The 22,023-nt window shown below is 30.5% G+C and overlaps 1 protein-coding gene across 7 annotated transcripts; it reads left to right on the top strand.

Annotated features, from left to right (window-relative positions):
- The first annotated feature begins 446 nt into the window (after positions 1 to 446).
- LOC124490262 (uncharacterized) lies at positions 447 to 21,880 on the top strand. 7 transcript variants are annotated; one of them, XM_075730738.1, is made up of 6 exons: positions 11,177 to 11,656; positions 11,744 to 13,253; positions 13,469 to 13,875; positions 14,073 to 15,239; positions 15,617 to 15,656; positions 19,829 to 20,135. In XM_075730738.1, the coding sequence occupies exons 2-6, from the start codon at positions 11,785 to 11,787 to the stop codon at positions 19,986 to 19,988; spliced, it is 3,243 nt and encodes a 1,080-aa protein (XP_075586853.1). In that variant the 5' UTR covers positions 11,177 to 11,656; positions 11,744 to 11,784; the 3' UTR covers positions 19,989 to 20,135. The 7 variants fall into 7 exon arrangements, with proteins under 7 accessions (XP_075586852.1, XP_075586858.1, XP_075586854.1 ...); XM_075730741.1 differs by lacking the exon at positions 19,829 to 20,135 and adding an exon at positions 18,478 to 18,571 and having other exon boundaries at positions 15,620 to 15,656; XM_075730737.1 differs by lacking the exons at positions 11,177 to 11,656; positions 15,617 to 15,656 and adding an exon at positions 447 to 941 and having other exon boundaries at positions 19,829 to 21,880.
- The last annotated feature ends 143 nt before the right edge of the window (positions 21,881 to 22,023 follow it).

Raw genomic sequence — 22,023 nt, 5'->3', positions numbered from 1 at the left:
GTGTCAAAAGTTCAGATCAAAATCCGATCCAATTGGATGATCTTTAAACAACTGGATCGACATCATCATCATCATCATTATCAGCAGCAGCAGCAACAACAACAACAACAACAACAATAACAACTTTTTTCAATAACGTTTCTCTTTCAAGAGTTTTATATTTAACCAGTTTATCTCTCTATAATGTAATGTGTGATTTTATTTTTATTTTTCGAATTCAATTCGATTTTTTCATTTTGATGATATAATAGATGTGCGCACCATCAACTAACAAGCGAATGAATATGGTCTATAAACGGCGACGACGACGACTACAACGACAGTTAGACACCAAATAACAAGAGCAATCAAAGAAAGAGAGAGAGAGAGTGAATTGAATGAGAAAAAAAAGTGGCCAAAAAAGGTTTCTATAAAAAAGAATTATAAAGAGAAAACGAATCAACGAACGCAAGCGTCGAATGATGAAGATGATGAAATCTATGATCTTCTTTTGTGAACAACAACACATGCACACACAGAGAGAGTGTTTTGTGATCCTGTTTGAATCATTTTCAAACCGAAAAGCCCAGCAACAACAACAGCAAAAAGGAAATATCTTCATTTCATCAACAACGTTTTTTTTTGGTGTTTGACATAAATTCATCAGTTGTAACGAAAAAGTCTTGTGAAACAAACAATTTATAATAATTGTGTGGTCTCTGGAACTGTCGTCTTCATTGAGAATTTCAAATGTCAAACTACTTTATTAGTGTTTGAGTGTTTCTGTTTTTATTGTTACCGGAACTGAAATGATTTGAACAATAAAAAACGGATTGATAATTATCATCATGAGAAAAGAATGAACGGAATCAACCTGTGTGTTTGTTTATTTGAAAATAGCCGAATCGAATTTATCAAAACGAACGATTTTTATTTCTGGATCAACAATTTCAATAAATAAGGTAAGTGTTTGATCCTTGAAAATAAAATGCGAAGTGTTCATGAATACGACGACGACGACGACGACTACGATAATGATATGATGATAAAGTTCATGTTCCTAATTTTTTTATTATTATTGTTGTTCACAATGTTGCAATGTAATCATCACGCAAATGATTCATTAATCCTGAAAATGAAAACTTTTTCATCATCATCATCATTATATTATTGTTTTCTTTTTTCTTCACCTTCATCATCATCATCATGATCATAACGGTTGATTGATTATTGTTTGAATCGGAAAATTTTTTTCGAATGTTTGGCCCTAGGGGGCCTGCTGTCATAAACAGATTCATTTCATTTTTTGTTCATGTTTGATTCTTGATGATGATGGTTATCAAGAATGCTCATCATCATCATTTCAGGAAGACAGGTGTATGATGGATTGATCTTTCTTCGTCTGTCTATCTGTCTATCTGTGGTTCAAGGCGATTGAGATTATGAAGATTGTGAACGACCTACGATTGTGTCTACTCGTTATATAATGTGTGTGTGTGTGAATCAACACTTTTATTTCCTGTAATTATAGATTTTCCTCTTGAAAAAGACTAATCATTGATCAATTTAAAACAAACACAAGATTAATATAATTTGCCTACATACACAGACACAGACAGCAACAAAACTGATATTTAGTTTTTTGATCAAATTAGATCTGTCTGGATCATCAAATGGTTTTTGTTGTTGTTGTTGTCGTTTTTTTCCCCATCCCTCGAATTTGTTATTTATGATGATAATTCGTGAGCTTTAAACGTGTAATGATTATCAAATATAATAATACATCCAATCGATAATCGATTGGAGATCAAAATGTGATTGATACATTTTGTATTGTGATTGAACAATAACAACAACAACAAAAACCATCTTGTTACATCATCAAATCTGGATTAAAAATCTTTTATATTCACTGGGCCATTTTTTCTGTTTTTTTTTTTGTTAAATTGTTCAATGTTTTTTCCAATTGTTAAAATTACATTAACATTTTCTTTTTCGCCATACAACGATGTAGTTGACCAATATTTGATTATAATTATACATCCTATCATACATTGAGCATTATTATCTGATTATTTCCAAACATTTTTCGTTATTTGTTGTTGTTTACCAATTTTAGGACCTATGGCCACCTAAGGGGCCAATCGAAATTTTTATTTGGTCATTCATGATTGCAATAGGTCTGTGTGTGTGCGTGTGTCTATAGATGAGAAAAAAAATGTAGGAGTTTTTTTTTATCTATAGTTGTTTAATTTTGGGTGGATTTTATTTCCCATAAAGAGGAAAAAATAAGATTTTTTTTTCTCAATTTGATTACATTAAATTGAGAAAAAAAATCCTTGTTTTTGTTTTTCTCTGTCTTTGTAAAACTCTTATGCAATGTGTAATAATTAAACGGCCATCACTAATGATGATGATCATTAATTTATAATAAAAATAAATGTTTGACCTTTTTTCAATAATAATAACTATTTTACCAAATATAATAATCTAATTAGCTTGACCTGAACACCGTTTATCAATAATAATGATAAATTAACGATGAATGATATGTCACCTGTCATAATTGAAATTTTTTCTGGTTAATGAAAAACAAAAATTTTCATAATTGCTGCTGCTGTCTAGTTTTTGTTGATTTTTTTTTGTAAACCATTCAAAGCTGAATTTGGATTTGAACATTTTGACCTATGGCTAATCAATTAGATCATCTCCATCCATCATATGTTGATAACCAAATATAACTGGATTTCTTTTAGTTTTATAGTTAGTTTAGAAGGTTAGTTTTTTTCTGTTCAATTTATCCGACCTGGTTATGCGTATTAATTTCGTTTATTTTTTTAAAATATAAATTTAGACCTCAAAGCAAGCAAGTTCAAAAAACAAGCTGCTGATCAGAGAGAGGGAGAGAGAGAGCGAAAGCAAAAGCACATTTAAAAATAAAAATGCATGTCACCTTGATTTGAAGTTTCAAGATTTTTTTATAAAAAGATTCGATTCATTTTTTTTGGTCGTTTGACAACCATTATTGAGTATTTTTGTATATATGTTTGATTCGTATCGAATTTAATTTTGAAAATAAAAAGATTATTTTTTTCATTTTTTTCTCTCTAAAAATAAACACATCATACCACAACACCATACAATGTGTCAGATGTCAGTTGTATTCAATGTCAATCAGGTATCTAAATTCGTTAGTATGATTGGAATTCTGTGAGATTCTAATCAACATTGAATTGAATTATTTATTAGTAGTAGTAGTGATACATGTTATGTGATGGGTTAAATTTTCTTAATCAACATCGGTTAGTGATCAGATATAGCCACGTGGCTTAATGTTTTTATGCGTGTGTGTGTGGGTGTTTAGAATATGGGTAGCATTTATATATAAAGTTCAATTTATTAAATGGATTTATCTCTGTTATGCATATCGTTGTTTTCGTTGTATAACAACATTAACCTCAGAAAAAAACATCAATTTTTTTCAATTCATTTCTCCATAGTGATAATCATCATCATTTGTCTTCATTGAAAAAGTTACATAAGTCAATGCATGTGTGTATGTGTGTGTGTATCGTGGGCCCTAATTGATCATCATTGAGGGTGGTTTTTACGTTTTTTCTCCGAAATCACGTTCTCTATCCATCTAATATTTTTTTTTTACTTTTACCATCATCAAAAAAAGGTATAACCCAAATTGAAAATATCATTTTCACCCCTCTGTGTGTGTGTTTGTGTGTCTGCGACATTTGTATCCAATATATGATGATGATATTGATGTGGATATGTTTAAATATAGAGACACAATGTATATAATATTCTTTGATATCTACCCTTGTGTGTGTGTGTGTGTTTAGAATCAATTTTTAAGCATTAAAAATAAGCATCATCGTTTTTTTTGGTTCCTGTCTTGTGTATAGTAGCATATAGTGTGTGATATGATCTCATCACCATATTGTTCACGTATCACACACACACACACACATAGACAAGTTGTATGTTTGTTTTTTGGATATTTTATTTTCCTTTCTTTGATTCTATTCTTGGGTCGTGTGGTGTGCTTGGTGTTTGGTCTTGCCCGACCATCTGGCTCCCAATTGTTTTTTTTTTTTTTTTTGGATGCGAAAGAGAGAAGAACCAAAAAAAAGAACAATGAGAAAAAAGGTCTTTGGCCAGGATTGATTTAGATTTTTTTCTTTTTTTTTGCCAGCTTGCTGGTTGATTTTGATTGTGTATATGTTGGATGTGATAAATCATCATCCATAGTAAAAAGTTAAAAAAATGCGTTACTCTTACTCATGGAACATCCGCTTGTTTGTTTTTGTCTGTATGTAACTGTAAATGTCTGAATGAATGAATAAATGAAATGTGTTTGTTTGTTTGTTTGTTTGTTGTTGTTGTTGTAAAGTCATAATGATGAAACGTGATACAAATGTAATTCATATATTTGAAACAAGCCGTGGTCAGGCGCTACGTGTCTGCCCTGGTTTCCCAGCAAGACTATGCTTTTGTTCTTGCCTCCGGCGTGTTAAATATGCACAGACACACAGACAGGTATGAATTTCATTTCAACGCAATTTATTTTGTTGTAAATTAATGCTCAATGATCGAATTATATAGAACTTTATTTATTATTATTCAAATTATTGTAATGTGAAATGATCTAAAAATGTTTTTGTACAAAAAAATGACTCGCTTATTGCACATTGACATGTGAACATCGTTTTTTTTTATTTTCATTGATTTCGATTTTGTTTTTTTATTGATTGATTTATTCATATTAAATGCCACTATACAATATATATGTGGGAATCTGCTTTTGAAGAAGGAAAAAAATTCAAAATTGGAATTGAAATCAATCCATCCACGACTAATACACAAAGATTCTAGGCACGTTCTACTTGTGAGTTAAACATTTTGTTTAGTTTTTTTTTTGATTTTCGATAATTCTTCTTTTTTCTGTATAAGAGAAATGAAAAAACCACTAAAAATCTACCATACACCGAAAATTGATTTCCGAATTTCTCTATTGTTGTTGTTGTGTGTACGGCATATTTTTGCCACAAACATCATATATGATATGATAACAAACGGCGACATCTGTGTGTGTGGTATATTTAAGAATATATTTTTTTACTTTGAAAAAAATATCGATTTGTAATATCTACCCCGTTTTTTTTCTATCGAGCATCGATATTTGCAGTGTTTCGAAAATTATTCTGGTGAAAAAAAGATTCTAACCGATTGGAATCATCATCATTTTTTTTGAATAAAATAACAATTCATTTTTTCCAAAGATAAAATGTTTACCCGATAATGGTATATATTGACACAGCGAATATTATTGACTACTATTACTTACTACTTACAGGCAAGATAATAGCCATTAGGTTTCAGTGTGATTTACTATTTTTCGGTTATAGTAATAGTAATATAATAATAATAATGACATCCACATTCGATGATGATGATTTTGTGTGCGTGGTTGTTTCATTTGAAGATGATGATGATGATAATAATAATAATAGTTGTCTTTTTCAAGTTTCAAAAAATGTCCATTTTATTTTTATCAATATCGATTTTGTTGGTTTTCCATATACAACAATTGTTGTTGTTTAGATCTCTGAGTGACATTCGATAGAATAGGAAATAATAATTATCATAATGATAATTTGTTGTTCCAAACAAAAAAAATAAATGTTGATTGTCGTAGTCGTCGTGGTCGTTGTATCATATTGGTATTCAATTTTTGTTTCTTATATTTAGATAAGGTATATGTCATCAATGTTCCAAAAATGTGTGTATGTATTGTTATGTATGTGACGAAAATTCTTCAACATGGGTCTGTTTTTTTTTCATGAGCAGCAACATCCCATCCCCGGATAATGTTCCCGGTGATGACACGTGTGTGCATGTGTATGTGTAATCAAATGTATCTATTCTTCGGGTTGATGACTTTTTACTGTGTATATTCTGTGTATATTCTATTTTTTCTCTCTGTCCCGTGTTTCAACATTCAAACATTGATGCGCGTATTGCTAGGCAACATATATTTTTTCATTGGTTTTGGGATGTGCAAGCAAATAAGCAACCAAGCATGCATGCATGAATTTTTCCATTTCTAAACAATCTTCAATCTTTGCAGCAATTTGCATCCAATTTTCCACTTTTTTTCTTTTTTTTCTGGATCTTAAATCTTGTTTTTTCGTTGTTTTTTCTTTCAACGTAATCATCATCGTAATTCTGGATTCTGGGGTTGGTTAGAGGGGTTTGTGTTTTTTTTTATTTTATAATAATATTCTCTTTCCTTAAGTTGTTGTGTGTGTTTTTGTTGTCAGTGATTGATATCTCAGTATTCTTTTTCTTCATAGAATTCTTTTTTTTCGTGATCACATTTTTTTTGGTCTCATCATCATCATCATCATCATCAATTTGTGTGTTTGATTTCGTGGAACTTTTTTTAACCATTGCACGTTTTTTCACTTCTTCTTGTGTCAAATGTTAAAGTTTTCACTTTTGCACAATTTCCATCAACAGTAGCAGATCATTGCTGATTTGAGAATTGAATGGAAAAAAAGTAGAAGCCAAAATCATTTTTCCTTAAAACTTGAAATCTTTTTTTTTCTGTCCCCAACTATTTATTTATCTACAGAAAAAAAGTTTTCTTTTTTTCAAACTAAATACAACATATCTGAATGTGCCATTCCAGAAAATAAATAAAAATGTGAATTGAGGGCGGATGATGATAATCGTGGTGGTGGTAGTTTTCCAATTTCTTTCGCATACTTGTATTTCGTTGTTGTTGTTATTCGTATGATTAATTGCCCGACACTTATACAATCCCGTAGAATCTGAATGATGATGCTCATCATCATCATCATCATCATACCGAGCTGTATATATTGTTGTTGTTTGTTTGGTTAGTTATTACATATAAAGTTTGTCGACACACACACACACGCACACACACCATACATGTATGACATGACAAATAACATTCAACATTTTTTCTTGCTTTTTGGAATTGGTGTTTGTTGTTGTTCTTGTTTCCGAGAAATATATTACCCAATTCCAATTCCACGGTTATTCAAGATACATACATACAAACAGTTGGACAGACAGAGTCAAAAAGTCCATAAATAATAACAAAAAAAACAGAAGCCATTCATTCATTCTTATATATTGATTGAATGAATAACTACCCAAACGACAATCATACTTATGTAATGGTGATGGTGGTGGTGGTGGTGGTCAGAGAATTCTAAATCCAAATTCGATTTCTTTTTTTTACGAGTATCGATAGCGAAAAAAAGGAAATGTAATTATGGAACAATTAGATAAACGATTTCTATGAAATTGTTGCAAAGGGCCTATGATGTGTACCAAGCCAAAAAAGGCGAATTCCTTTTGGTTTTCAATATAAATCAATTACGAAATTGAACTTCGATCGAACATGTGTGTGTGTGTATGGAATGGTCGATGATCCGGAATTTTTTTCTTGTTTTGTTTTTCGGTTATTATTTTTTTATGTGTTTTCACAACAATCACAGTATGTGATTCTCCAATGGGAGAACTTTGTGTGTGTGAGTGGTAATTTTGATTTTGATTTTCCGAGAAAAAATTGTGGTTTTTTTCTTCGCTTGCCAACCAACCAACCCTTTCGTTCCATCACGGTCACTGGCTTTGACTCTATACTGTTAATGATTGCATTCAACATCATTATTCAAACAAATTAATATTTGATAATCTTTCACTTTGGTTTTTTCTTTTTTCATTTATTTATTAATTACACAATCACACACACACACACACACACACACACCCAAGTATATAAATGAATGTAAATCGTTAATTGTTTTTTTTTCTTTGTGTGTTTGTGATGTTCCCGATTGTGTTAATTAATTTTCTTTACTTTATGTGTCTGATGTGCTTTTATTATGAAAACGACAAATTATTTCAAATTATATGACGTCTCCATACATAACACTTTCATAGTTTACATTTGTTGTTGTTTTTTTTCTCGCTACCGTCACATCCAATATAACCCTTTTGTCTGTTTCTTTTTAGTGTGTATGTGTGAAAAAGAATTAAAAGCTAGCGGGCTTTTTTGATTAATTATGTATATGATGATGATGGTACATTGCGAGAAAAGAAGCGTTGATTTAATCCTTTTGTGAATGTCTTTTGCTTACCCAAAAGGAATTCCTTTATGTGTGTGGTATGTGATGTTTCTGAAACAACAACAACAACAACAACAAAAAGTAATTTACATGTTCAACATTTGAATATAATGAATGAATGAAGCCAGCCACACATTAAAGTCGATATTCATTCATTAATTCTTTCATTTTGAAGCCAACCAGGTTTCCGAAAACTTTTCCATTCATTCATTCATTCATTCATCATCATTTATAAACAAAATGGACTGCAGATGAGGATGATTTCCCAGCTGAATAGAATAGAATACGGTACTATATGTTAGTTCGGGAATTAGTCCTTAGATCATTGTATTGTATGTGTGTGTGTGTTTGTGTTTTTGGGTATCTCTAATAGTGTATGTAAAATAATAATAATCCTAAATCCTTTTTCTTTCTTTCTTGCACAGGCAACGAAAAAAAAACCAATTTCCGATTTTCAAAGTTTCATCAGGTTTATGTTCGTTGAGAATAGAATTTCACATTGATTTTTAAACATCATTGTCATCATCATCATCATCATCATCAACATCATCATTCATGCGTTTCTAAATCTTTTTTTTTCACAATTCATTCACAATCATTTTTGAATCACCAAATTGATGTTGAATGAATAAGATTTCTGTTTGTGTTTGAGATTCTTTGTATCATACAATGGTTGCCAACTTATATATATATATTGTATATTTGGATTTTCAATTAAATGTGTCTGTATGTTTCTATCTGTTCTGTTTCATTGTTTGTTTGACCATTTAATCCGCTTGGCAACCAACTTTTTTTGTTCACAAACACTTATTTTATGTGAGAATATATATAATAACTTTAATGTTATAAATGTGTTCTGTGTGACCTCGTTAAATTTCAAAGCTTTCGGTTGGATAGAAAGAAAGAAGATAAAACTTAAAGATAACAGTTTTAAATAAGAAAAATTTTCCAGAATGTTTTTTTTTGGACATTTCTTTCTCTTTAGATTTTTTTTCCAATTAAGAATTTAATAGAATTGTTTGAAGAATCTTTCGAAAAAAAATCCTAGGTTTTGTCTAGTTTCTTTGCATTTCTGCTGCTGTTTGTTCGACTAATTTGAATTCATTTCAATTTGATAATTATCATCATCATCATGATAATGATGACAATGTTTTTTTTTTTTGCTACAGCCTTTTAATTCTATTGCTATTCTAATGGGACCAATTACTAATGATTACCATTTACAGAGAATTTGCTGAAAAAAAAACCAATTGTTTCAAATCTAAATCAAATTCCATATAGCATCATTGATCAAATGATGATGAGATCTAAAAAAATCAACTCAACGTTAGAAGTTAAGCTTTTATTTATATATATTATGTACAGGATATACGTAAAATACGTTTTTGCCTCTGTGTGTGTGTGTCTGTGTGTGCGTTATCTTTGTTTTTTAGCATTGAATTAACTGGCCAATTTTTTCCACTTCCAGTATTATTCTGGCCATTCAACAATGGTGGATGGAATAGAAATAGAGCGATATTAAATTGAATTAAATTTAATTTTCTCTCCTTCAATTTTCATTGCATTCAATTTTCATATATACCAATAAAACCAGATAATATTTAATTACGACACACTCACGTTATCGTTATCGTCGTCGTCCTCGTTTGGTGTGTAGTATTATGATGATGTCCATTTTATCGTAAAAATGAGCTGATTCCAAAAATATTATGAGCATTTTTTTTCTCTTCTGATCATCGTCGCCGTTGGTAGTTCATAATATTCATTTCATTGTTGGAATTCCCAAAAGATTTAAGTCCATTCAATGAAATGTAGTGTGTGTGTGTGTGTGTGTGTGCTGCGTTTGTTATATGATGGCACCCTTTGAGAATCAGGTTATAATGTTTTCAAGTGGCTTGACTTTTGTGAATCTTTTTTTTTCTCGAAAGAGAGAGAGAGAGAGAGAGAGAGAGAGAGAGAGAGAGAGAATGAGATAGTGGAAGTTAGAGGATCGAAAAAATTTTGTTACAAATTTAAATTTAACATTTCATTGAAAATGGAGCAATTTTTTTTTTCGTTTGCTGCTTGGTTTGATTGTTTGTTTGGATCGAACAAAGAAAAAAGAAGAGAGAAGGTTAGCACTCCCTTGGATGAAAAAAAAAATTAAATTAAATCTTTCCTCCAATTCAAAGATGCTCCGCAAAAAAAATCCTCATAGCTCATTAAGATCAGCAGCAACAAAAAGTCAAATCAATTCATTGATTTCAATTCTTTTTAATGTTTCTTGTTTTTTTTTCTATTTTGACAAATTTGAATACAATTTTTCAATCACTTTGTTTGTTTGTTTGTCATATTCTATATACATTCAAAGCAAATTATTTTTTTTTCTCTCTCTCTCTCTCTCTCTCTCTATTTTCACGATTCAATTGATGCTTATGGTAAATAATAATAACGATTATTATTATGAAGCTTTCACATGGAATGTATGTGGATCCATATAGATAAGAGTTAAATACCAACAACAACAACAACAACAAAAACAAGTAGCTATAGTTGATCTATATGAATATAGAAGAAAAAAATGAATCAGTATTAAAATCCATCCATTGTATTTTAGGCTTTTATGTTGTGCTTCTGTATCTAGTGTAGCAGTGTTTTTTTTTTTTTTTTTTTTTTTTTTTTTTTGGTCGATTATATTGATTACATTTTTTTTTCTTTTTCATTACTTCAAATCTCAGTCAAAGACGTTTTTTCTTTACTATTTTTGGGTTGAAATTTTTTGCTTTTGCTTTCTGTTGTGCAGAAGAGCTGTTTTTCATTTTCAAGCTTCTGCATCAATTTTTTTCCTCATTGTTTTCTGAACAAATGACGACGACGACGACGACGATGATGATGATGATGAAATATTCAATTTGTTTCACTGAGAAAAAAAAGCAGTAGTATACTAACAAACAATCTGTTTTTGTTTGACTTTTCCTGGTTATCTTGTTTGAGTTTTTGTTTTGTTATTTTTTTTCTGGCAAACAAAAAAATACACTGCAGTTTTATTTTTTTCTGTTTTATTCAACATGAAAAAGAATCAATAAATTTTCAATTTACATACTTTAAGCATGTGTGTGTGTGTATGCGAACATTTGTGTTGAATTTTATCTATTTTTTCAGAATTTTTTTTCAAAAACTTTTAGTTTTTCCGTTTCAAAAAAAAAAAATGAAATTCTTTGTTAGTTGCTGATTTTGGATTTTATTTTTATGACTGAAATTTTTTTTTCTCTTGATTCAAATTCAATTTTCACGATTATTTATGTATATATGTGTGTGTGTGTGTGTGTGTGTGTGTGTGCCTGGGTGAGCCTGATGGCCATTTACATTTACATTTACACGGTTATTTTTGACTTTTTCTTGAACTGTCAAAATTTTGTTGATATCTGGGCTATGAACCGGATTTAGAATATCATCATCATCATCATCATTATCATTAACCCGTTATGTGGTTATAAAGGTGGATGATGTATACCCGTGAGGTTATTTTTATTTTATCAATTTTTGTTTATTTTCTATTTATTTATTTATTTTTTTTTCTTTCTTTATTGATTCAACTATATTTATAGCTATATAAATCGTTACTGTCGTCTATGGATTTTTCCAAGGAATGTTGATAATGAATTCAATAATAATCGATGATGATGATAACGATGAACGAAGAAATTTAAATAGATATCGAAATCATGGACAACATCAATCTGATGATGATGATGATGATAATGCAATGTCCATTTGTTATTGCCCATCATCATCAATGGCCAAATATCATCAACAACGTTACAATCAATCATCATCATTATTATGGCCAAAAAGTGTGAGATCAACAACAGCACCAACAACAATAATGATCAGACCATATAATGATAATGACAACAACAACAACAACAACAAATGGAACAAGATGAACTATGATGATGATGATGATGAATGGATAACCAAATATATAGCAACAACAATCAGATGTCAAAGTGTTAAACAACAAAAACATATAAATTGCATATTATTATACCGGATGATCATGTCATCATCATCATTGTTATTTCATATGAAATCCTGCATATCATTATTCTATATGATAATGATAACGATGTCTATGATGATGATGGCCATGGCTAATAATAATAATACTGATACTGATACTGATAATCATCCAATATCATCACCATCAACGATGATGATGATGGATCTAGCATCATTGTCTTCCAATCGAACTAATGTTCGACCATTATCATTACCATTACAATCATCATCATCATCATCGGTATCAACAACAGAATATTTTTATGCTCAAGATAAATTATCTGATGCTCAGGTTGAACAATTTCTTATGGCATTGAATCAAAATATAACCAATACTGCTTCTACTGGAACTTCTGCTGCTACTGCTGTTTCTAATAATAATCGAATAAATGGCGGTGGTCAAAGTTCTTCTTCTTCTAGTCTTGTTCGTCATCATCGACCATCATCATCATCGAAAATGATGATGACCATAATCAATGGCCAACATCATATCAATGATCATCAGCATAGTTTATCATTGATAACGCCCAACAATAATAACGATTTTCATGTAAATAATAGTCAAAATCATACAAAAATGGATAAAAATAACATAACTGCATTACGATATTCACAACCACAACAGCGGCCAACATCAATGATTAATAATCATAGGCTACCTGATGATGCTGATCAACAGAATGATCTATCACAATGGTTAAGGCCTGTTTATATTCCACCTAAACGTTCATCATCATCGATGATTATGATGGACCCATCATCATCATCAACAACAGCATCGAATCAAACATCATCCATTCTATTGTTTGGTTCAGATATGATGATCATGTCATCATCAAATAATACTACCACTATCAACAGCGATGATGATGATAAATTGAAAAATAATAATGAAAAAAATTTATTATCCAAAAGTTATGGAAATATATTATTACGAACAAATATAACATTTGAACTTAAAGATGAACAATGGGTTGCACCAATTATTGCATTATCAACATTGAATATGTTGGTCATTATTGCATTCGAATGTTTTGTCATATATCGAGCTTGCCGGTAAGTTTTTCAAAAAAAAAACAAATAAAAAAAACAATGATCCGAAACATACACAAACACACCCTGATTGATTGATTGATTGATGTTTATTTAATTCAATTAAATTGTAATTACCATTTACTATTACATCATACACACTGACATCACTTACACTATTTGTATTTTTCGATTGATTTCTTCATAAACTTTTTATTTTTTTTTATATCGATCTATAGCACATGTCCATCTAGACGTCATCTATTCTTAGGTCAAATGTTATTACTTGGTCTATTCCTATGTTCAGCAATGGGCCTTACATTTGTACCGAAATCATCATGGTTAACCTGTACAATGATACGTTCTGGTTTGGGTATTAGTTTTGCCATTGTATATGCAGCATTATTAGTGAAAACGGTATTCCTATTATCATTACATCAAGGCGTTTATCTTAGTGCCGAATATCAGGCATTATTATTATTTTTTATTATTGCAACACAAGTGGCTATTGATGTACAATGGTTAGCATTTTCACGTTCAACATTAGTTATCGATTATTGGGATGGTTTCGGTCAAGCTGTATATCGTTGTGATCATTCCACACAACATTTACTATGGTCATTATGTTATATTATATTATTAATTGGTAAGTGAAATTCTTTTTGATGATGATGATGATGATGACCACTCGAATTTGATCAAACGTGAAATTTCGGAATTATATACCTTTATTCAATTACCTTAAGTGGTCACGTGTATGTGTGATGGCAATTGATCAAATTCGGTTGATTTTGTTCGAATTGAATTAATTTTTTCATTTTGTTTTGGTTTTTTTTTGTAAAGCCATTTTAGCCGTGATGACATTCCGCATACGTGGTTATCGTGAAAATCATGGTGAAGCCTTATTTCTTGGTATTGTAGCCATATTACAGATATTTGTTTGGTTTGTATGGACAACCGGTACAATGACCAGTACACCACATTATCGTGATGGTTTTACAGCATTCGGTATTGTGGCTAATGCAACAATGATTTTTATGATAATGTTCTTACCGAAAGGACGACAATTAGCAGCTGTTGGTGGCCGCAGTAGTGGTGGTCATCATTTTGGTGTCAATGGTGATGATGATGATGGTTCCGGTGGTGGTGGTGGTAATGATGGTCACCATCATGCTGTTATGGCTGGAATCCCTGGAATTGATCAATTATCGATTGGTTCATCACCATCAATATATTGTGGTCCACAATCATTTTTACATCTAAAAAGTGGTTCATTATCTGGTAATATGAAAGCATCAATGATGAATAATAATAAACAATCATCATATGCATATCGTACATCGATTGGTACTGTTATTGGTGGTAATCATGGTCATAATAATAATAATAATCGATCATCACATGGTTCAATAACACCGGGGGCTACTGCAGCATATCATCATTTATATCAAAAATTTAATTACAATATTCATGGAACCGATACATCATTGACAACAAGTCCAAATGATGGTGGTATTGGAACAACATCAACAACATTAACTGCCAACAACAGTAATAATAATAATAATAATTACCAATCACGATCAATGTCGAATAGTTTTAGTAGTCATGCTATATTCAATGCTAATTTTCAACAAATACAGCAACAACAACCGAATTCAATGAATGAACAAAAAATGAAAGAATCAACCGGCAATAATGATGGTGACAACAACGATAATGATATCAGTGATGATGATGATGATGATGAAGATCCAAATTATTCAAATTTATCAAATATATTTACAACATCAACTTTAGCAATGACAACAACAACAACAGCAACGACAACGGCAACGTCATCATCAAATGATGATGGTTGTTCAAAAACTAGTCCAATTAGTGAGAATAATTCCAATCATGATTCATCATCAGCATCGGATCACCAGACACGTGCACCGTCCATACCAAAAACCAAACGTCCAACATTAATGAATGGTTTACAACAGCAGCCAATTAAATCACCGAATGGTATGTTGTGAAATGATTTGCTTATATTCATCATCAATGATGATTGCTTATTTTATGTGGCTTCTGCTTTTTTATGCTTCATAATTGTCGATTTATTTGATTTACTTATATATGTGTGTGTGTGTGATATATGTTTTTTTTGATTAGAAGGGCTTCTTGTTTTGTGTTTATAGTAGTAATCGATATCCATCCAATAGTATCCGGCTTTTGTTTGTTATTTTGATTGGCTTTGGCTTCCTTATAATATTCGCAAATACACAAATACGCATCGTCATTCGATTCATTCATACATTTTTATTTCGATTCAATTGAACACCAATTATTTTTCTTTTTCTTTGTTCTTTTCTTTATATTTTTTTCACCTTATAACAACGAAGAAGAAATTCAACAACAATTCAAATTACTTCACATTGTTTTGTAAGTTGAAACCCCTTGTTGTGTTTATGTTTCTTTTTTCTGAGTTAGGAGGAGAAGAAGAAATGAAAAAAATATCCAGCGAAATTGGACGCCATTCAAACGAAATGAACAGTAACGTTATTCTTTTCTTTTTTTTCGTTTTTGTTTTTTGGCCGATTTTGAATGAAATTGAGATCTATTTTTAATGGATGACGACGATGAAGATGATTATATTGTCAAAATTCATTTTCGAATGAACACTCTATGGATGGATGGAAATAGTTAGCCAAGAAAGAAAAGAAAATTATTATTCAACAATGTAGCAGCAGCAATGATGGGGATGAAACAATTATCAACATTCGACGACTATCGATATTATCCACATGCATACACAAACATATGGATAACGAAAAAACGAAATCTATATTCTATTTTGGTGGCCAAATAGAAAAGAAAAAACCTTGATTGACCATCGAAACCTATATTTAGATTATTCCAGGAACAACCTTTTTTTCAAATTGATGATCATGATGATGATGACGTCGTCAAACTTTTTTTTAGACAAATGTCAGCCATCTATCTCTTTGACGCTGATTGGCATGCATAGAATTTTTTTTTTTGTTTAAAAGACGGACGACTAACTAACTATCCACACCCAAAATATTGCATTTCTTTCACGTCGTCATCGTTGTATTGTTGTTGATGTTAATGATGGAAGGATATGGTGTGTGTTTAGCCAATATGTCAATCTTCTAATGAGTAGATCTAGTACCTTTTGTGTGGACTGATTTTTTTATTTCGTTATTATTTCTTTTTTTTTGACATTTACATTTTTTATACATGGTATTCATTCAATTCATTTAAAATTTTGATTTAGTTATGCGATCTTGATGATGATGACAGACAAGCGTAACCAACAAATAAAAAGGAAAAAAATGGTCAAAGTTTGATTGATTCAAATTTGTGGACCCAGTATTGTCGATGTAGTTGATGATGATGATGATAAATAAGGAAGTGTATCAATAGAAATGGCTATATACATATAATCGATCCATTTTGGTTTTCATAAGAAAAAATTTGTTTTTTTTTTGTTTCGTTTTCTATGATACAATGATGATGATGCTACCATAGTCCATCATCATCATAATCATAATCATCTTGATCATGATTGATTGATCGATCGATCAATCATGATCATGCCGATTCCATAATTCAATTAACCTTTATTATTATTCGTTCGAATAGGTCGGATGTGAGAAAACAGCAACAACAACAAAAAAGATGCGGCATTATTAATGCCGCATTATCATCATCATCATCATCATCATCAATACTCGATGATCAATCATGACAATGATTGACAAAATATTCACATTTTATATTCAATAAATGAATACTGTTTTTTTATTGTTGTAGTTGTTGTTGTTGTTCTATTGTCTACTTTCAAGTATCGCCGCTACCATTATGATGATGATTACAATTGAATGAATGCAATGTGTTTGTTTCAACAATGTTCAAACAAAACAAAAATCAAAAAAGAAAAAAAATGAGAAAATTATTGATGCCGAATCATCAAACTAATTATAACAATGCCGACAACAGCAGCGAAACAAAAAAAATTAATCGAAATTGATTTTTCTTTTGGAAATTTCGTTGTGGAAATTACATTTCCGTATGATGAAAAGAAAAGAAAAGAAAAGAAAACTGGCCAACAACGAAAAAAAAAGTTTATGATAATAATAATAACCAATGGACTGATGAACGGGTTTAATCAGAAAAAAAATCTCTAACAGAATTTTATTATTATTATTCGAAAACTTTATTTCCAAACAAGTTTTCATACATCCAATATAGCAAAAAGCGAAATGCAATATCATAACAAAAATGTACAAGAATTGAAAATGAATGGAAATGAAAAAAAAAGATAATTAATTTTCACTTCAGTCATGTTTCACGGCTCAATAATTTATATTGGAAAATTTTTTGTTTTGTTTTTAATTTTAGATGAAATGATGATGATGATGTGTGTGTGTGTGATCATCATTTCACATATCGGACAACAACTTTTTGGTGTTGGGTGAACAATCAAATTTTTATAACTGAATTTATAAGTGAAATATCCCCCTCCCCTGCTGAAAAAAGCGTCCATAATTCTGTACATAACCAGATAGTGAAAATAATGTCACATTTTTTTCACATTCTTTATTTTGTTATGTTCCACTTTTTTTTCTGGTTGACAATTGAAATTAAATCAAAACACCAAGCCACATAATATTTGCGTGTGTGTGTGTGTGTGTGTGTGAAAAGAGTCGAAAAAATATTGCTGATACATGGCGGTGAAACGGGAAAATTGGAACAAAATATATTTGTAACGAGGTACAATAAATATTTCACCCAGAGAACAACCACCACCACCACCATAATAATACGATTCCGAATGTGGATATCCACGCCAACGCCCAGTGATTAGCCAGAAAACTCTATCTTTGTTGGTTATTATTGGAATTTTTTTTTTTTATTTCAAACTGAACACAAAAAAAAAATTTTCTGGGTCGACGTTCCCATTGAATATTATTTGTTGTTGGTGGATGATTAGATTTGGTTCCAATAGCAATCACAATGAAAACAACAAAAAACGAACATTGTTTACACCAATGTCCAATGTCATTTGCTGTGACAAAACAAAAAGTTGGCAAAATGTCTTTTTCTTTTCTGGTTCACACACATGCCATGGATTTACAGAATTCATAGAATCTAACCAAACAATGGCTTAATTTATGTGAATGAATTTTTTTTTCTTCTTATTTGTTCTGAGCTAAAGATTTCTTTTTTCTGATTGCAGAATTACAAATGATGTTGATCCATGACGATAACCAAGTAAAGCTGTTCTTATTGTTGTATTTGGATAAAAATATATTGACCACAACACGATAATCATCATAATCATAATCATAATCATTATATGATTCTTGCTTGCTCATGGATATTTGTTTTCATATATATATCTATAATAATTCGTTTATAATAATTTGAATTCTTTGTTGTAATGGAATAAACATTAGAAAACAACATCTGGAATTTTCAAAATATCCATTTTTGATTCATTGATGATTCCTATGGACAATTGCAAATTCCATTATATAACCATTGAACTATTCAGTAAGTAAAGACAAATGTCCGTGAATCATTGGTATCATGATTGTTATTTACCATTCACGATTCGAATCATCATCATCATCATCATTCGATAAAAATTCGACCAACACTAAAAAAAAAATGTATTCGAAATGAATTCCTTTTCCCCTCAATATACATAGTGTTGTTTGTTGTTGTTGTTGTTGTTCATACAAAAAAGAACATTTATTATTTTATGATGATGACCGAACCAAACAAACTTTCGATTTCATCAAATGTATGTGTTATTATTATATTGCCAATGGTGGCTAGTAGTTAAGCTATGGTGGATTAGTTCCAGTTAGTTTTTTTTTTGTTTTGTTTTATTTCGTGTTTGTTTCATATATTATATTTGATAAAACAGGAACATCATGATATTCATACCCCCTACATACACACATCACACTTGGGATTAAATGAAAATAGACGACAACGACTGATAGCTGGATGTTATATAACACAAGCAGAAATTCTGTTTTTTGTATTAAATTTTCATTTTTTGTTTTTCATAATTTTTTTTTCTTCATTCTTTTTTCTTACACATTCCATTATTCTTCTTATCTCTCTTAACGAATATACTATTTCAACTTATGTCGGCTTACACACACATGGGTTTGGTTTTTTTTTGTTTTTGTTTTCAGATGTTTTTTTTTCATTTCCGAATGAAAACGATATTTTGATAATGTTAGAATCATCATCATCATATTGATTTTGATCTTTATAAACGAAAAATATGGAGCAAATTAATTTACAATCAAGATTAATGATGCGTTCCATTTTCATGCGTTTTTTTCTGGCCAAAGCCACATTGCTGCTGCTGCTACTACTGTTAATATATCAGTCAGTCAGCATTATTATTATAACTTTATGAAACTTTTTCTACTCGGTTTGGTTTCTACTCGATTTGGATTTTCAATTTCGTTTTTTTTTCATTTTTGATTATCATTTCTTCTGCTTGCATGAATTCTATGGATTCCATATTTATTAATTTTTTTTTTGATTCGATTTCTTTCCTATAGATCCTACGGCCATACTATCACAATCACAATCATCATCATCGAACATATTAACACAATTATTGCAGCCACGAAATGCAGGTGGTGGTTTTTTCTATCTACAACCACCTCCATTACCTCCACCGTTATCATCGACAACAACAACAACGACAACAGCAATTGATTCTATGATGAACAACAATTCGACTACAATGGCCATCACGTCCATTGTAACAAATACAACCCCCACAACACAACAACAATCATCACGTTCATCATGGCGTCAATCCTGTTATACGGCTTCAAATTTTGGTGTCAATCATCGTCATTATTATCCAGGTCCAAAATCTGGTTCATATCATCCATCATTACCACCGGTACCATCAACACCAACTGGATCCGGTCTAATCACACCAATCGGTCATATGCCACCAACACCACAATTGATTAGTCCAACAACAAATGATGTAACTCATCATCACAATCATCATTCATCATCAATCATGAATCATCATCCTCATCATCAGATTGGATTCTATTTTGGTCAATTCGATATACGAAATGGTAAATCCAATCAACAACAACAAACAACGACATCATTGAATGGACAGCAACAACAACAACAGCAGCCCAATTTCAAATATTATCGCGGCCAACATTATTGAACGAATAAAAAAAATCATAGATATCGAAATAAAGAAATGAAATGCAAAAAAAGAAGAAAAAAAAATCGAAGTTATCACGATTGCATGTAATCGAATCATCATCATAATCATGATCATTGAATCGGCTATATTAACTGCCTCCAGGGAGTCATTCAACCACCAACATCATCATTCCCAAATGGTCCAACACACACAGTCATCGATAATAATGATGACCGAAATGGGCACAAAAAAAAGTAAAATAAAAAAATTCCACATTCGAATTCGATTCGATTTCTTCGAAATCAAGCTTCAATCAATCGACAACGGATCGATGATGATGATGATCGCCAAACAACCAGCCATCACCCCCAATCATCAACATGCAAAACATCATCATCATCATCATCATTATGAATTTTCTAAACACACAAATATTTAAATCCAAATAAAAATTTCCATTTTCTTTTCATTGTCGTTGTTGTTGTGTTTATACAGACAGAAATGGGCCTTGTTTTTTCAAATAAAAAAAAAATCTTATTTTTTTCCTTTTTGTTTTTTTTTATTTTTTTTATTGTTTGTTTGTTTTATTTTACATTCATTTACATCATCTTACAAGAAATAGAGAAAACACTTCACAAGACCACTTATACATTATCATATCTTGATTCATCATAAACATCACAATAAACACAAAGAGCAAAGATTGTGCCAAAATGAACCCGAATTCTCTTTTGCAGAAAAAAAACAAAAAAAAAACAAATCACCGATCCAATTATTGATCCAAAAAAAAAATGAATGAATCAATGAATGAACATCATTTTGTCATTTAATGTATCATATATTTCTGTCATTATGACATACAAACACACACACACAAAAGACGTGCACACGAATCGATTCAAATCAAATTGTTCGATCGATTTTTTTTGTGTGTGTGTTTGCGTGTACCAATAAATAATTCCGAATGTTTGTATTTACAAATATACATCATTTACATCACATTATATAATTTCAGATCACTGAAAAAAGAAATTTGTAACATTTTTTTTTGTGGCCAAAAAATTTTACACACACACACACACATACACATAAATATTGCCACAAGCCAAATATATATGCAACATATATAAATATAACAAAATCCAACAAGATAAACGATTATAATAAATATAATAATCACCACACACACACACACACACACACAATGAATAATAATCATAATCATAATGATATAAATGGTGCAAAAAAAAACATTTTTTTCGCTTGTAAATTTTCATTTAAACACACACACACACACACATAGAACACATTCACAATTTTTTTTTTTTGGATCCGATTTTGAAATCTGTGGATTTTCTTCATTCATTCATTCATTTTTTTTTTGCTGCATGAATCTAATTTTTTTTTGCACGACAATGTCAATTAAACAAACAAAACGAAAATATTTTCTGCATACAAAAATAATGCACTAAATAAAAATTCGATGTGTCAATAATAATCGATTTTGAAGGTAAACAAAAAAAACCTGATCATGTTTTTAAGGTGGCCGAAGGAAACGTGTGTGTGTGTTTT

This window comes from Dermatophagoides farinae, chromosome 4 (assembly GCF_024713945.1).
Source record: "Dermatophagoides farinae isolate YC_2012a chromosome 4, ASM2471394v1, whole genome shotgun sequence".
Lineage (NCBI taxonomy): Eukaryota > Metazoa > Arthropoda > Arachnida > Sarcoptiformes > Pyroglyphidae > Dermatophagoides > Dermatophagoides farinae.
Note: the sequence above shows the minus strand (reverse complement) of the source record. Positions and strands in the feature narration are given on the sequence as shown.

Bases quoted from the DNA above. Each gene is read 5' to 3' on its own strand.
- LOC124490262 (XM_075730737.1), top strand. From the start codon at position 11,785: ATGTTGATAATGAATTCAATAATAATCGATGATGATGATAACGATGAA. The intron at 13,876-14,072 runs GTAAGTGAAATT...TTTTTTGTAAAG, and splicing joins TTATATTATATTATTAATTG to CCATTTTAGCCGTGATGACA. The intron at 15,240-19,828 runs GTATGTTGTGAA...TCTTTCCTATAG, and splicing joins GCCAATTAAATCACCGAATG to ATCCTACGGCCATACTATCA.